The 17,483-nt window shown below is 27.9% G+C and overlaps 2 protein-coding genes across 5 annotated transcripts; both read right to left on the bottom strand.

The window, feature by feature from the left end:
* Positions 1-971: 971 nt before the first annotated feature.
* Positions 972-8,911, bottom strand: LOC111675138 (D-2-hydroxyglutarate dehydrogenase, mitochondrial). Of its 4 annotated transcripts, none has more exons than XM_023435873.2 (6): positions 8,842-8,911; positions 3,098-3,196; positions 2,150-2,692; positions 1,925-2,093; positions 1,732-1,861; positions 972-1,671 (listed from the first exon to the last, which is right to left on the bottom strand). In XM_023435873.2, the coding sequence occupies exons 2-6, from the start codon at positions 3,194-3,196 to the stop codon at positions 1,089-1,091; spliced, it is 1,524 nt and encodes a 507-aa protein (XP_023291641.1). In that variant the 5' UTR covers positions 8,842-8,911; the 3' UTR covers positions 972-1,088. The 4 variants fall into 4 exon arrangements, with proteins under 4 accessions (XP_023291641.1, XP_023291646.1, XP_046802553.1 ...); XM_023435878.2 differs by having other exon boundaries at positions 8,863-8,881; XM_046946597.1 differs by lacking the exon at positions 8,842-8,911 and adding an exon at positions 7,075-7,093.
* A 621-nt stretch (positions 8,912-9,532) lies between these two features.
* On the bottom strand, positions 9,533-15,113 carry LOC111675149 (D-2-hydroxyglutarate dehydrogenase, mitochondrial-like). Its single transcript, XM_023435892.2, has 6 exons — positions 15,020-15,113; positions 11,545-11,643; positions 10,663-11,205; positions 10,426-10,594; positions 10,241-10,370; positions 9,533-10,173 (listed from the first exon to the last, which is right to left on the bottom strand). The coding sequence occupies exons 2-6, from the start codon at positions 11,641-11,643 to the stop codon at positions 9,600-9,602; spliced, it is 1,515 nt and encodes a 504-aa protein (XP_023291660.1). The 5' UTR covers positions 15,020-15,113; the 3' UTR covers positions 9,533-9,599.
* Between the last annotated feature and the right edge of the window lie 2,370 nt (positions 15,114-17,483).

The raw sequence follows: 17,483 nt of genomic DNA, 5'->3' as shown, positions 1-17,483 counted from the left end.
AAGCGTTCCTGTGAGGAACTTTTTGAGCCTTGTATGTTTTTAAACCTGCATTAGCTTTAACTTTTCGTACCAAATAGTCCGAGCACTGAGCTAACCGAGCTGCTTTCCTACCGGATATGTTGGGAGCTCTTTTGAAAATGCGTTCTATTTTTTTGGCTTTAGAAACATCATGTGGACCATTCCTTCTACCTGAACCAGGTTTTCTATCAACTGACAAGTTCTCCCGGTACTGTTTAATAACATTGGAAACAGTTTGACGGCAGACCTTTGTATGCTTGGCCAACTTTTGTAAGACCAAGTTGGGTTTAGTTGAAAATATTTAATAATTTCAGTACGCACTTTTTTCTGGTCACTCATTTTAATCAGATTAACAAAAAATTAATATAATTGACATTACACATAATAACTGACATGTTTTTCAAAGGTAACTTGATCAAAAAAAAAAAAAAAATCAAATAATACTTTGGTTGAAAAATGTAATGAAAAACATGTGTTAAGAATTTTTCGATCTCATTCCTTATTTATAAGAACGAAAATGTTATTTCGATATTGTAAAACAGGCAGTTAGTCCTTTAGAAGTTTAAACGACAATGCCGATCTTTGTAATGATTGGACTTTTTTGACCCTAGCCCCCATACAAAATGATCTTTAGAAAACGACTTGAAGGTCAAAATTCACTTATAAACACTAATAACACGATTAAATTCTAAATAAATAACATTAAAGTATACGTAAATTTCTCTACCAAAATTTATAAGGATAGGCACTTATTTACCCCTAACCCCATATTAGCGCTCTTATAGAAAATATCTTGTCACTTTAAACAACTGACTGATGTAAAGTATTATATGGTGGGTTATGTTCGACAATACGTTTCTACATTTGGATTCGATGCTACATTGTTAAAATACCAACTTAAAAAGGTAGCAGTGAATTTAGAATGTTGTGTAATTAAATGAAAATCCCAGATGTAGATCTTTTTCATTAAAAACTATCATTTAATTATTTAGTTTTATTGCAAAATCACATTCAATTATGAAAAAGTTAAATACATGTATGTACAAACAAAATTATCGTTAATATTATATTTAATTTAATTCACCTAAAACTTTATATGGATTCAATATACAATTTGGATCTAAAACTTGTTTCATTTTCTTCATCATTTGTATGGCATCGGGGTTTTTAGAATATTTGAGGTAATTTCTCTTAAGGAAACCAATACCATGTTCGGCACTTATACTGCCTTTTAACTGGGCCGTGTATTCATAAACGAATGGTTCGAGCATTTTGTACAGTTCAGGTGAATAATCCTCACAGGAAACATTCAGGTGCAAATTTGAATCACCCAGATGACCATAGCCGCAAACACGTTTCGCCATATGACCCACACGTTTGTCAAGAACATTGACAATCTCGTAAAAGGAACGTAATGGGAGAGATACATCGTATTTAAAGCAATAACCATCCCTGGTTAAAGCAGTGGAAATGGATTCACGAATTTTCCATAATTCAAGCATTTTACTAGGTTCATTAGTGCAGGTACCATCAATCACATCGCCTTTTTCCATTATATATTGCAGAAAGTTATTTACTTTTTCCATGTCATGATCAGCATTGCTGCCAGAGGTTTCAATCATCATATAAAATGGGAAACCTTCAATAGGAGCTCTACATATGGAATTGGATTAGTACAACATATTGCTAACAGAAAAACTATTAAATACATACTTTAAGTTGAAATTCTCACAACTAGCTGCTAGTGACTTTGCATCAATCATTTCACAGGATGATAAAATTTCTCCCAAATGACGTTTGGCATTTTTGAATGTCTGCAAAACACTGTCGAATGAGTTAAGAGCTGTAATAGAAATAAAAATCATGAGGAATTTATTTCACAAAAATATTTTCCAAATAAATTTACCCAAGAAAGACAAATTTACCGAATCAGAAACTGGCGGACATAGAATAGCCAATTTGGTAACTACACCTAAAGTACCCTCGGAGCCAATAAACAAATGTTTCAGATGATAACCAGTGTTATCTTTTTTAAAGTCCGACATTAGATCTAATACTTTGCCATCAGCCAAAACCTTTGAAGATTATTATATCTTATAATTATTATACAATTTCAAACTCCCAGACTTACCGCTTCTACTCCTAAAACAGAACCATGTAAATTACCATAACGGATGACACGCAAACCACCAGCATTTGTTGATATATTACCACCAATATGACAACTTGATTTGGCGCCTAAATCAATTGGCACCACTAGACCAGCCTCCCTAGTTTTAGCATCTAAATTTTCCAAAATACAGCCAGATTCACAGGCTGTAATGCCCGTTATATCATCAATACTAATAATTTTATTTAGACGTGCCAATGAAAGGACAATTTCATCACATACTGGCACCGAACCACCCACTAAACCAGTATTACCACCCTGAGGACAGACGGCCAAACGTTTATCGTTACAGTATTTTAAAATTTCAGAAATTTCTTGCGTTGAGCCGGGTTTAAGTACCAGTTTACTGCTACCACGCACACTTCGCAAAAAATCTACATTATAACCTTGTAAGTCATCTTCGCCGTCTTTCAAAACATTTGTGGTGCCAATTAACGATTCAAAGAAGGACACATCTTTACCATTCAATTCGGCATAATTGCCACGTTGGATTTTGTGTCGTACCTAGAAATAAATTTGACAATGTATAACGTGAAATAATTATTCTCTTAATCCCCTTGCTGTACTTTTTGTTCGGCAAGAGGATTAATGAACCATATCTATTAAAGCATATAATGTAATAGGTATGTGGGATATTTGTTTTATTTTTAGAATTTGTCATCCTCTTTTCCCATTGGTGTTAAAATTATGGTCAAAAAGCAAATTTTTTATACATTTTCACCTTGATTTTTGTTTTCAGTATTACATTTATATATGATTTCAGTAGCAGTAGAGAGATTATGAAATACTCTATTAAGTGAAAACTCTTTGAGCGTTTCAAAAGAAACGTTAACTAAGTAAATTGAATACCTTTATTTTATATCAATACATAGATATTCAGTTATATCGAACACTGTAGGTTAGATTTACCTGTGTTAACTCTGGTAACTTCGATGACTTACTATATGTGCGAAATGTGGGCAACAGTAATGTGTTTTTTAATTGCGTCAATGTTTTAAAACGCTGCATCTGAAATAAAACATATGTATTTGTTAATTTTATATTAACAATTTTAAATTTGAAATTTTTGAATAGAGGGTATTGAATAGGCGGCATTGTACTTTGGACCAGGAAGTCATCCTGAGGCAAATCGTACAACGCCTTAATATTGCGTTAAAATAAAATATTTAAATAATGAGTTTTAAATTATAACAAATATTTTTTATGAATTTTCAAAACAAATTCCTAAAAAATTGTTTATGTTCTACGGATTTTTCGGTTGCACATTGTACTCATTTGTTTTTATTATTGTGTATGATTTTAAAATTTTTTAATTGCATAAAGATAAGATTAAAAACCGTCTGTTACTTCACACTCATCTCTGTTCTACTAGTAAATAAATTTAAATGCAATTTTCCCTAGTATTTAAATGTCAGAGTATTGAAACGTCCTTTGTACAAACTATGAGATCCTTGTTAATAAATTGTGGTTTTTAAGTATATACACACATGTACCTATGACTTGCAACATGTTTTTATATGGAAAAAGCGTTAGTAAACCATTGTTAACTTTAATAATCGTTTTTTTAACTTTAAAATATTGTTATTTTTATACATAACTAAATAATTAAAATCTTTTTATTTTTATATTCTTTAAATTAAAATAATTAAACTAAATAATTAAAATCTTTTTATTTTTATATTCTTTAAATTAAAATATTACAATCCGTTGATTTTGACAATTACTTTAATAATAAATAAATTAAAACACCTTTCTTTTTGAGAACTTACTAATAACTAAATACTGAAATCTACTCAAACACTAGTAATACAGTAATGCCCAAAAAAATATTGCAACAACAAACAGATCTATTTTTGTAAAATAAAAAAGACAACAAAACTAATGAAAACTATGAACAAAAAATATCTGCTCCTCATCAATTGCTTTTTCATCTGATTCTCTCTGGGCTCTCAATTTTGAAAACATTAAAAATAATATGAATATTATTAATCTTAAACTAAATAAATTTCTTCACGTGAAGGTTGAGTGAATATTTCTAATACTTTTTAATGGAAAATTATCCACAAGAAGAATAAAAAAACAATTTGTACGTTATATGTATTTCTTATCTATTTCTTAAATCATTTTTGTCATATTTCTTTATCACTTACTTTCTAAACAAATTTTATTTTGAGAGAAACATTTCAGTTGTAATTCAGGTCTGAGTTGGGGAACAACTCTCGCGTCATCGTTTTTATTTTTTAAGGACGGTCAGGCTTGTGCTTGTTGCTGGGCTTTCGACGGAATTACTTCTCACCCCGCACTAATTTAATGCACTACTTCGTATAACTGTTCTAAGTTATGCGTTGTCTTCATTAAACGTGTGCTTTCGTTTTACCTCAGAGTGAGGTTATGTTTTTTATTGGTGGAGACCATAGAATACTCACGATATAACCTGGTGGAGACCATTTAAACTCGAATATAAACTGGTGGAGACCATTAAAACTTTGGAATTTTTGTGATTATGATGATTCAATGATATAACTTTTTTATTTTTGTGGGATAACCTGGCAGTTTGTGAGTTTAATAACTCCGCCAACACACTTCAAAGTTAAAAAAAAAAAAAGAGAGAAACATTTTATAATGTATCTTTCTCTTATAAACTTACATTATGACCTGAGCTACCAGACTTTCTCAAAGAAATATGCAAGAAGTTAAACTGCCTATTTCTCAATGTCGAAACATTTTCATTGATTTTCATTCAAAACTAAAATTTTAAATTTATTTTGTGTTTTCACGTAAAATTTCCCGGAGCGTTAAAAATTGTTTAATTTAAAATATTTTCTTAAAAAAAGTTCATTAATGTTAAATTTTTGTAGAAGATGACATAGGTACATACATAATGTATGTAAATACCTATTACTTTTTTATGGGTTTATTTATTAATGTATTTTTTATTATATTCGATATTTGAATAAAAAACTTAACATTTTAAACAAATGTCTGGCATCTTTATGGAGATTTAGAAGAGAAATAAAGAATATTTTTTCACATACATAAGCAACAGGGATGGAAAATGAGATTTTGTTTCAGAATCAAATAAATATGATGAATTTTTATCCGCCCCTGAATATTACCCATTTAGATAGTTTGACGACATTTGCTACATAATTGGGTACATGGTATTTCATAGCTATCTTACAAATATTATCCTGATGGTGTGTTATATAAATATGTTAATGATATAAACGATCAAATCATTTTAAATTAAACTGACTGAAAAACAAAATTAATGAAAATAATATGAATCAATAACGTGATTAGGTTAGGTTTTTTAAAGTGTATTTCTAGACTAAATGGAGGAAAATCTTACTCTTTTTTTAGAACTTTAAAATAAGTATTTATAAAAAGGATTTTAATTTTTAATAAATATGTAATTAATAAACATTAGTTAAAAATCACATATGATCTTATTTATATAGGATATTTACTAGTATATCCGATTCCGAATATGACATGAAACAATAATATGATAAAAATTGAATTTTTCAAGTTTTTATCAGTTGTAAATAAGGTTTATTTTTTCAAATATTAAATTTCCGATAATTGTCATTTAAAGTAGGTATTTACAACGAAATTTTAATAAGATTAATATTTATATAATATCAATCAAGATAAAAATAAGCACAATTTCCGATTCAATTGAAGTACTTTTGAACATTAAATAGTATAAAAAATCTATGATCGTACCAATTTTACCATCCCTGCTACGTAATATAACAAAAACACAATAAATGTGCGTAGATAGAGGCAAAATATATTCGCTTTTGTTTTCTTTAATAGCAAAATTAGAAAAATACATAATTAAATATAGGTTTATTTTATATAAATTTATATTAAAAAAATAATTAAATAATAAATATATTTACGTTTTTATATATAATAAGCACCTCTCTCTATCTCTCAGATATTTTTCTAAACAAACACACACCGTAGCTATTAAACGACTAGTTAATAAAACATATGTTCTGGTTGTTTTCTGTTTTGTTTTTAAACTCTTTCGCTTATTTACAAGTGATGCCAACTTATGAAACAATATTCTATGCATACAAAATTAAATTTTTTGAACTGAGCATTAAAAACTAATATATTTTATATAGTTAAATATATCTATATTATTTTAAGTGTCCGAGTGATATTTTAGTAATGAGTATTGTAGCTATATCATACATTAAAGGGAAATATTGATAATATTGATAAGATTTGTAGCGATTTGTCTTAAGCATATGTCTAATAAGGAATTAGTTAGTGATAGTATATATTAGAACTTTTTAAAACTTCTAGCGAATTGTGTTGAGCGTATATCTAATAGGGAACTAGTTAGTGATAGTAGATATCTATCTATCTATATTATATATATATATATATATATATATATATATATATATATTATATATATATATATATATATATATATATATATTATATATATATATATATATATATTATATATATATATCTATCTATCTATATCTATCTATCTATCTATCTATCTATCTATCTATCTATCTATCTATCTAAAAAAATTACAACAACAAACAGATCTATTTTTGTAAAATAAAAAAGACAACAAAACTAATGAAAACTATGAACAAAAAATATCTGCTCCTCATCAATTGCTTTTTCATCTGATTCTCTCTGGGCTCTCAATTTTGAAAACATTAAAAATAATATGAATATTATTAATCTTAAACTAAATAAATTTCTTCACGTGAAGGTTGAGTGAATATTTCTAATACTTTTTAATGGAAAATTATCCACAAGAAGAATAAAAAAACAATTTGTACGTTATATGTATTTCTTATCTATTTCTTAAATCATTTTTGTCATATTTCTTTATCACTTACTTTCTAAACAAATTTTATTTTGAGAGAAACATTTCAGTTGTAATTCAGGTCTGAGTTGGGGAACAACTCTCGCGTCATCGTTTTTATTTTTTAAGGACGGTCAGGCTTGTGCTTGTTGCTGGGCTTTCGACGGAATTACTTCTCACCCCGCACTAATTTAATGCACTACTTCGTATATACTGTATAATTCTAAGTTATGCGTTGTCTTCATTAAACGTGTGCTTTCGTTTTACCTCAGAGTGAGGTTATGTTTTTTATTGGTGGAGACCATAGAATACTCACGATATAACCTGGTGGAGACCATTTAAACTCGAATATAAACTGGTGGAGACCATTAAAACTTTGGAATTTTTGTGATTATGATGATTCAATGATATAACTTTTTTATTTTTGTGGGATAACCTGGCAGTTTGTGAGTTTAATAACTCCGCCAACACACTTCAAAGTTAAAAAAAAAAAAAAAGAGAGAAACATTTTATAATGTATCTTTCTCTTATAAACTTACATTATGACCTGAGCTACCAGACTTTCTCAAAGAAATATGCAAGAAGTTAAACTGCCTATTTCTCAATGTCGAAACATTTTCATTGATTTTCATTCAAAACTAAAATTTTAAATTTATTTTGTGTTTTCACGTAAAATTTCCCGGAGCGTTAAAAATTGTTTAATTTAAAATATTTTCTTAAAAAAAGTTCATTAATGTTAAATTTTTGTAGAAGATGACATAGGTACATACATAATGTATGTAAATACCTATTACTTTTTTATGGGTTTATTTATTAATGTATTTTTTATTATATTCGATATTTGAATAAAAAACTTAACATTTTAAACAAATGTCTGGCATCTTTATGGAGATTTAGAAGAGAAATAAAGAATATTTTTTCACATACATAAGCAACAGGGATGGAAAATGAGATTTTGTTTCAGAATCAAATAAATATGATGAATTTTTATCCGCCCCTGAATATTACCCATTTAGATAGTTTGACGACATTTGCTACATAATTGGGTACATGGTATTTCATAGCTATCTTACAAATATTATCCTGATGGTGTGTTATATAAATATGTTAATGATATAAACGATCAAATCATTTTAAATTAAACTGACTGAAAAACAAAATTAATGAAAATAATATGAATCAATAACGTGATTAGGTTAGGTTTTTTAAAGTGTATTTCTAGACTAAATGGAGGAAAATCTTACTCTTTTTTTAGAACTTTAAAATAAGTATTTATAAAAAGGATTTTAATTTTTAATAAATATGTAATTAATAAACATTAGTTAAAAATCACATATGATCTTATTTATATAGGATATTTACTAGTATATCCGATTCCGAATATGACATGAAACAATAATATGATAAAAATTGAATTTTTCAAGTTTTTATCAGTTGTAAATAAGGTTTATTTTTTCAAATATTAAATTTCCGATAATTGTCATTTAAAGTAGGTATTTACAACGAAATTTTAATAAGATTAATATTTATATAATATCAATCAAGATAAAAATAAGCACAATTTCCGATTCAATTGAAGTACTTTTGAACATTAAATAGTATAAAAAATCTATGATCGTACCAATTTTACCATCCCTGCTACGTAATATAACAAAAACACAATAAATGTGCGTAGATAGAGGCAAAATATATTCGCTTTTGTTTTCTTTAATAGCAAAATTAGAAAAATACATAATTAAATATAGGTTTATTATATTATAAATTTATATTAAAAAAATAATTAAATAATAAATATATTTACGTTTTTATATATAATAAGCACCTCTCTCTATCTCTCAGATATTTTTCTAAACAAACACACACCGTAGCTATTAAACGACTAGTTAATAAAACATATGTTCTGGTTGTTTTCTGTTTTGTTTTTAAACTCTTTCGCTTATTTACAAGTGATGCCAACTTATGAAACAATATTCTATGCATACAAAATTAAATTTTTTGAACTGAGCATTAAAAACTAATATATTTTATATAGTTAAATATATCTATATTATTTTAAGTGTCCGAGTGATATTTTAGTAATGAGTATTGTAGCTATATCATACATTAAAGGGAAATATTGATAATATTGATAAGATTTGTAGCGATTTGTCTTAAGCATATGTCTAATAAGGAATTAGTTAGTGATAGTATATATTAGAACTTTTTAAAACTTCTAGCGAATTGTGTTGAGCGTATATCTAATAGGGAACTAGTTAGTGATAGTAGATATCTATCTATCTATCTATATATATATATATATATATATATATTATATATATATATATATTATATATATATATATATATATATAATATTATATATATATATAATATATATATATATATATATATATTATATATATTATATATATATATATAATATATATATTATCTATCTATATCTATCTATCTATCTATCTATCTAAAAAAAAATTAAAATAAAAACATCAAATCTTTTTCATTATTGTCAAAATACTTGTTCTGTTCTTTACTGATTTATTAATACAAAATTAACGTATAATTAATCTATAACTTTATAAGGATTCAATATACAATTTGGATCTAAAACTTGTTTCATTTTTCTCATCATATCTATAGCATCTGGATTTTTAGAAAATTTCAAATAGTTTTTCTTGAGGAAACCAATGCCATGTTCAGCACTTATACTGCCCTTTAGCTGGGATGTGTATTCGTAGACAAATGGTTCAATCATTTTATATAGTTCAGTCGAATATTCCTCACATGAAACATTAAGATGCAGATTTGAATCCCCCAAGTGACCAAAACCACAAACACGTTTTGACATATGACCGACACGTTTATCAAGAACATTGACAATTTCATAAAAGGAACGTAAGGGCAGAGATATGTCATATTTAAAACAATATCCATCTTTATCTAAAGCCGGTGCAATTAATTCACGAATTTTCCATAATTCTAACATTTTACTTGGTTCGCTAGTACACGTTCCATCGATTACATCACCTTTCTCCATACAGTGTTGCAAGAAATTATTAAGTTTTTCCATGTCGTGATCAGCATTACTGCCAGATGTTTCGATGATCATGTAGAAGGGAAATCCCGTAATGGGGGACCTTAACGAAAAAGAGTATATAATTGCCTAATTAATTTAAATGTAATTTTGATTATACGATAACATACTTGAAATTGAAATTTTCACAGCTAGCTGCTAAAGACTTCTCGTCAATCATTTCACAGGAGGATAATATTTCACCCAAATGACGTTTAGCATTTTTAAATGTCTCCAAAACACTTTCGAATGAATTAAGAGCTAAAAATTATTGTATGTATACATTCTGTTGATAGTATGTCTCATAATTAATTACCCAAGAATGACAAGTTAACAGATTCAGATACAGGTGGACATAAAATGGCCAATTTGGTAACCACACCTAAAGTACCCTCTGAGCCTATGAACAAATGCTTTAGATGATAACCAGTATTGTCTTTTTTGAAATCTGACATAAGATCTAAAACTTTTCCATCAGCCAATACCTTTAGGAAGATAAAAATCATAATTTCAAAATACTACTCAATATATATGTAGTATTTAGTTCACTTACAGCCTCCAGTCCTAACACAGAACCATGCAAATTACCATAACGAACAACACGCAAACCACCAGCATTAGTTGATACATTTCCACCGATATGGCAACTTGATTTAGCTCCCAAATCAAGTGGCACTATTAGTCCGGATTCTCTAGTTTTAGCATCCAAATTTTCCAATATACAACCAGATTCACAGGCTGTGATACCCGTTATATCATCAATACTAATGATTTTATTTAGACGAGCTAAAGAAAGAATAATTTCATCAAATACTGGCACAGATCCACCCGCTACACCGGTATTTCCACCCTGGGGACAAACAGCCAAACGTCTGTCATTGCAGTATTTTAAAATTTCGGAAATTTCCTGAGTTGAGCCGGGTTTAAGCACCAATTTACTGTTACCACGCACAGTACGCCAAAAGTCCGTATTGTAACCTTGTAAGTCATCTTCACCGTCCTTTAAAACATTCGTGGTGCCAATTAACGACTCAAAAAAGGTCACATCTTTGCCATTTAATTCGGCATAATTGCCACGCTTGACATTAAATTGTACCTGAAAATGAATTAGTCAATCAGTAACTTTAAAATGTTTGTATTGTTAATCTCCTCTCTATCTTAATCTTTTTTCTGCTAGAGGATTAAATGTGAATGTTTGCCGTAAATTATAGTATATCCTTTTTAAAGATATAGTTCGTAGTGTTAAATATATAAAGCAGAAAACAATTTTCCAAAGTCATTGTATGTTTAAGTAAATAAATCCTCTAGACTGCTTTATGTCCATAATATTACGAACATAAGAGATTTCAATGACAAACAACCGATTATTATAGATTATTTATTTAAAGAAAACCTCAAATATAGTTTAAATTTGTACATATATCTTATAAATTACCTGCGTTAATTCCGGCAATGTCGATGATACGCTGTATGTGCGAAATGTGGGTGATAGCAAAGTATTTTTCAGTTGCGTCAGAGTTCTAAGGCGCTGCATCTGTAATTAAAACACAAATTATATACATACGATAATAACTCCTATTATCTCAATGCCTGGTTATAATTTTATCGTAAGTGACAGTTTTCATACAAAATTATTTTAGCCGGCAGAATATCTACCGTTAAAATGATATTCTGCCAAGCGTATCTGGTGTATCTCTGTTTTATTTTAAAATGTCCTATATTTGTACGTTACAAATAAGCTTTGTATGTATCTAAAGTATTACTTAAAATTAAAATTGATTTCTTCTGCCTTTATAATCTCATAAACCTATTTTTTGATATAAAATATTTAATTTTTTATGTACCGAAAGTTTGTTTATTATATGGATCATTTTGTCGTTAGATAAGATTAAAAATTATATCTTATAAAACATCGAGAGATTGTCAAAATTAAGTGCAATCTACTCTAGTACAAACAGATAAATATGCATTTTTGATGTCTGGCAAATAACAAACCTTAAATAAAATTTAATTGTTAGGAACTGATTTCTTGTTATCACAGATCTTTTTGCTTTAATCATAACTAGTTGTTTTGAGATAAGGTAAATTTTATTTTTGGTACTATAACATAGTTTTAATAATTTTTATAGATCCCGTTAACATTTTTTGTTTTTATATCCTCCAACACTATCAGTGGTAATTAAGGGTATATATAAGTTTGTCATTCTGTGTAATACTAAGAAATATATTCTGGGTCCTTATCAACTACTGATTTGATAAGTCTTTCTGCCTAAAAGACGCTCACGTTAAAACTAAGCAAAGGATGTCAGAAAAAAAAATTCACCGAAAACATTCACTATTATCCAAAATATTTTGGTATTGAAAATAGATAAAATCGGTTCACATCGGGAAAAGTTATGAATCAAAATTTAAAACAAACATTTACACATTCGATTGTAATTTTTACGAAAGCTATGCGATGTAATTTCATGAAAATCATCATTCATTCGTTTTTGCATGAGAGCTCTATTGTTGTTAAAAAATAACGGAATTGGTCCACAATTTCATATATGTACCTCCCTTACAAAAGTACTTATTCCCGGGAAATTAGTTATTTGTTAATAACTTCCCTTAGAATATTGATATCTTCGCAAAATTTTACAAATGAAAATCTTACATATATCAATAAAATTTATTCAGAGAAAAATTGGTTCATAATTGGTCATAGGTCCCATACTATGTCCCCTTAAACGCAAATAACTCATTACTAAATAAAGATATCCGTGCAAATCCGAGTATTGCTCTTATATACTGTTAAATTTTTTCTGATCGCTTAAGTACTTTTCCTGGTACTTTTTCGAAATTCGTACTTTTAAGGGGCGATGTGTAACAAAGGTGATTTTGATACCTTTTTTGATAATATTTGTAAATATTTTGGACACATCTATCATAATTGTGAGACGCCTGTTTTGTATTTTTTTAAAATTCAGTTCTGTAAAATTGAGAAAATTGTATTTTTCGTACTTTTTTCCGAAAGTTTGTTTATTGACATATTATTATTAGAAATACGTACCTCTTATACAATCTAACTCTAATATTTATTTTAACAAAATATTAGAATGTTCTTTGGGAAAAAAGTATTAAAAAGGAAAAAAACGGGGAATTTAATTATTGAGACAATTTAAAAAAAAATGAAAAACTGTTTATTCATACATTATTTAGGAATTCGGGTACTAAGACAACTATAGAATCAAATATGTCTAAACTGTTTTGTCTTTTTAATTGCACATTTTTTCCGGAACAAATGAATGCAGATTAGAGTCGTATGAGTTATATTTGTGATTTTTAGATAAAATTGTATTCCTAGACGAAACGGCCGAAAATGGTACTCTTTTTTATTAGAACATTCCACAAACGTATAATTTAATCCAATTGTATTTTTCAAATTATACTTTTTTCAGTTTTTTTGTAACTTTTAAACCCCCTATTGTGGCTTTTAGTTCCTTATTGTAAGTTCAGATCAGAAACATACACATTATTAACACACATACCATATATGTATATTTTTATTTTTCAAATCCGGCGATATATTGAAAATGATAAAAATAACTGACGTAAATGCTAAAAGTTTTTCAATTTGAAAAGTACTTAAAACAAGTAGAAGAAAGTATAGTCGGACATAGCCGACCATGTGATACTCTACACCATGAATACACAGAAGTAGAATTTACTCCAATGAAGTACTGGAAAAGATCATAAATTACACGTATTTATTTATTAACTCGAAAATAAAATTGGTTTAATTCAAATATTTTCAGTACGACAAAATGTAACTTCAATTTTAAAAAATATATGGTAAAAAAATCACTAAGTGCTACATTTGAAGTGGTGATATATGTTATTTTTTGGAAGTTCTTCGTTTTATTTTTGCTGAGATATAATCCTAATATCCTAATATATATTATTAATCTCATTGTAAGTCTGTTCGTTTGTTTGTTTGTTCGTCAATCACGCCTAAACGGCTAAACCGATTGTCTTTACTTAAGCCAAAATATATTCCATTAAGCTTTTTAAAGCTTCAGAAATATGAATTAGCATAGTACTGTTGCGAAAGTTGGGCCAAAAGGGGACAAAAAATATAACAAAACGGGGAAAAAACTGCAAAAATTAGTGCTTTTGTGCATTGAGACCATTTTTTTCTGTTCTAAAGCAACTACGCCTTTTATAGTATCGGAAGCCCACCCAAAGGGGGTAAAAACGGGCAAAAAAAATAAACATCAGCACAAAAGTGTAATACGCTCCCCACTACGGTGGTGTAGGGTATAAAAAATTAAATGAACAAAATATTTATATTTTTTAGCATTTTTTAATTGAATATGTTAATTGTTTTAACATACATATAAACCATATAAACTTTTTTCATGTTTTCTTAAAGTTTTGGGATGATCTTATTTCACACTGTATAAAATTTTATTTATTTTACTTATAAATTGGAGTATTCTTAAATAACACTATATCGAACAATATTTTACAATTTCCAAATCCCATACCTGTTACAACAACATCTGATAATGAAATTTTGTTAGTTTTTCTATGAGAGAATGTATTTTCTTTATCTCTCACTATGATTGATTAATATTAATTTATTATTTGTTATTGTTTTTTATTCACATTATTATTATTTGTAAAACAGACACTTGATAAAAATAACATATTCACAATTTTTAATTTTATATGTTTTAAAGTATTATAATTATTAATTAATATTATTATTATTATTATATTGTTAAGACACTACGAATATTTACAACTTAATTTTTATTCATATATTAACCCATAGTAAAATGCACACACAAACCCTGTTTTTGTCAAATTGAATTGGTAAGAATCAGTTATTTAAAATTAATTTAAAAGAATTAAAAAAATAATACCTTTCTTTTTGACTATTTGTTAATAACTAAAAACATTCCACTCAATGATCGTCTACAGTATTGTTCAAAAAAATAACACAACAACAAACCCAATTTATTTTTATACAAATAAATAAAACAACAAACAAATGATAATCATCAACCGAAAAAAGCTGCTTGTCATTAAAAAATACTCTTTTTTATCTATTTGAAGACAAATTTTCTCTATATATATCAAAACTTATTCCATAACTATACATATATACATACGTATGTATGTGTATAGACATAGTATATTCTCAATTGTTGTTATATAAGAACTATTTTATTTAAATAAAAAATACAAGTAAGAAATTATAGTCGGGCGAGGCCGACCATATAATACCCTACATCTGTTACAAAAAGTAAAATTTGATTAAGTTTTCATAATTATTAATACACTACACCTGTTGCAAAGAGTAGAATGTGATTAAGTAATTAAACATTTATGTTTTATTGCACCTTGTCTCAGATATACTTAAACCATTTAAGTAAAATTTTGAAGGAGGTCAACATATTATGAACATATTCGACGTGTCCAGTTGTATGGGGGCTAGGTGAAATAATGCACCGATGTTAATAAGCTTCATCTACATAAAAGATCATATGCCAAATTTCAAGGAATAATCTCCAATATTGCGACCTGTTCTTTGATGACACGGTTTACAAGCCCTATTAGGGGTTCAGTTTTATGGAAACTTGGTGAAATAATAGACCGATCTTAACCATTTTCAATAGGCTTCGTACCTGGGACAATAGAAGATCATGTACCAAATTTCACTGAATTATCTTTAAAATTGCGATTACAAGGTTTACATGGACGGACGGACATGGCTAAATCGACTTAGAAAATGATTCTGAGCCTATTGGTATACTTTAAGGTGGGTATAAGACCAATATCATTGTGCGTTACAAACATCAGCACAAAGCCAATATACCCTCCCCACTATAGTGGTGTAGGGTATAATAACTTATTTTAATTCTCATTACGTTTTGTACGAATTTTGAGTTAATTTCTATGATAACAAAAATAGAATCGCAAAGAGAAATAACAAAAACGTTTGTTTGTATTCCTAATCTATAAATTAATTTTGCTCTGTGTTTTATTTTCTAAACAAATGTAACAGCTGATTTCGTTTAGCTTTCTTTAAAAACTGTATTGAAGATAATAAAATGCGAAACCAGTGTTGATAATTTAAAAAATAATTATTTAATAACTAATATTTATTATGTTCTCGACGAATATTTAATAGCGACTATTTAGTACAAAGTAGAATAGTTTTTTTAGTTGGCAATCACGTGCCAATTAATAATCATATTAGTTATTCATAAAATTAAATTTATCTGATTTTAATCCTCTTTGATGTTTTATTACAAAATTAAAATTCGCAGTTTTGCCATACAAATCAATAGGAAACATTATAGATTGAATCTACAATCCTTCTGAAAAAGTCAAGTCATCTAACATTTACTCAATCGAGCACATTCGAAAATAGGAGCTACCCCGACATTTATTAGATCACATTATCAAGTGTTTATTGTATGTAACATACTACATAAAAAAATTTGTATAGTTTTTTAGATATTGTATCTCAAAGGTAGTGCCGTTTAGGGATGCCAAACGGGAATTAACTTGATTTGATTTGTACCTCGTCCTTGATGTATTTAAGCAATTTATTGTTAAAAAACTAATTTTCTGAAATATGCTTTATATTGGGGCTTTCCCCTAAGCTCCCCGTTTGAGGCGATCCTCATAAAATTTGGAGGATGAATTTACGGTTACATAAAATGTATTTATGCTAAATTTCACTATGACACTAGTCTTTTTAAGCGAATTGGTGATATTAAAGTCATTTTTTGAATGACTTTGTAAGCTTTCTAAGAGGGCTTGGGTCAAAAGAAGCACGAAATTTAACAAGGTCTTCAAGGCTAGTATAAAACTTAGTTTTGCCGCTATTTTGACGAATAAATTAAACATAATTATGAGCTACTCGGGTAAAACCCACTAAAGTGGTTTAGGGTATAAAAAGGGCAATAAATAGGTATTGATACTATCAAATATAGGTATATCAGAATCTATACTGGCACTCAACCTGTTGATAAGATGGCGAGATGATAATTCTCTTATTTGGGTAAGAGGACACGATATATTACTGGAAATAATATTGCTGTTACCAGTTTTGTAGTGTTTTCCTAGCGGTCATTAAAAACCATATATCCGATATTCAGCTCAAGACGGTTGATTACATGAGTGGTGTATCTAGAAAGCACTGTATTTAAATAACTATTTTATTATTTTTAGTACTTTGAATTAATTTTATTTCCAAAAATTTCACAAAATACTTATGGAAAAGCTTTCTGTATTAATAAACACATACTTTATGTATTCATATTGTAATATGAAATAGAAAATGTTATTTTTGTCGGTAAATTATTAAGATTTTTT

This window comes from Lucilia cuprina, chromosome 3, assembly GCF_022045245.1.
Source record: "Lucilia cuprina isolate Lc7/37 chromosome 3, ASM2204524v1, whole genome shotgun sequence".
In the NCBI taxonomy this organism is placed as follows: domain Eukaryota; kingdom Metazoa; phylum Arthropoda; class Insecta; order Diptera; family Calliphoridae; genus Lucilia; species Lucilia cuprina.
Note: the sequence above shows the minus strand (reverse complement) of the source record. Positions and strands in the feature narration are given on the sequence as shown.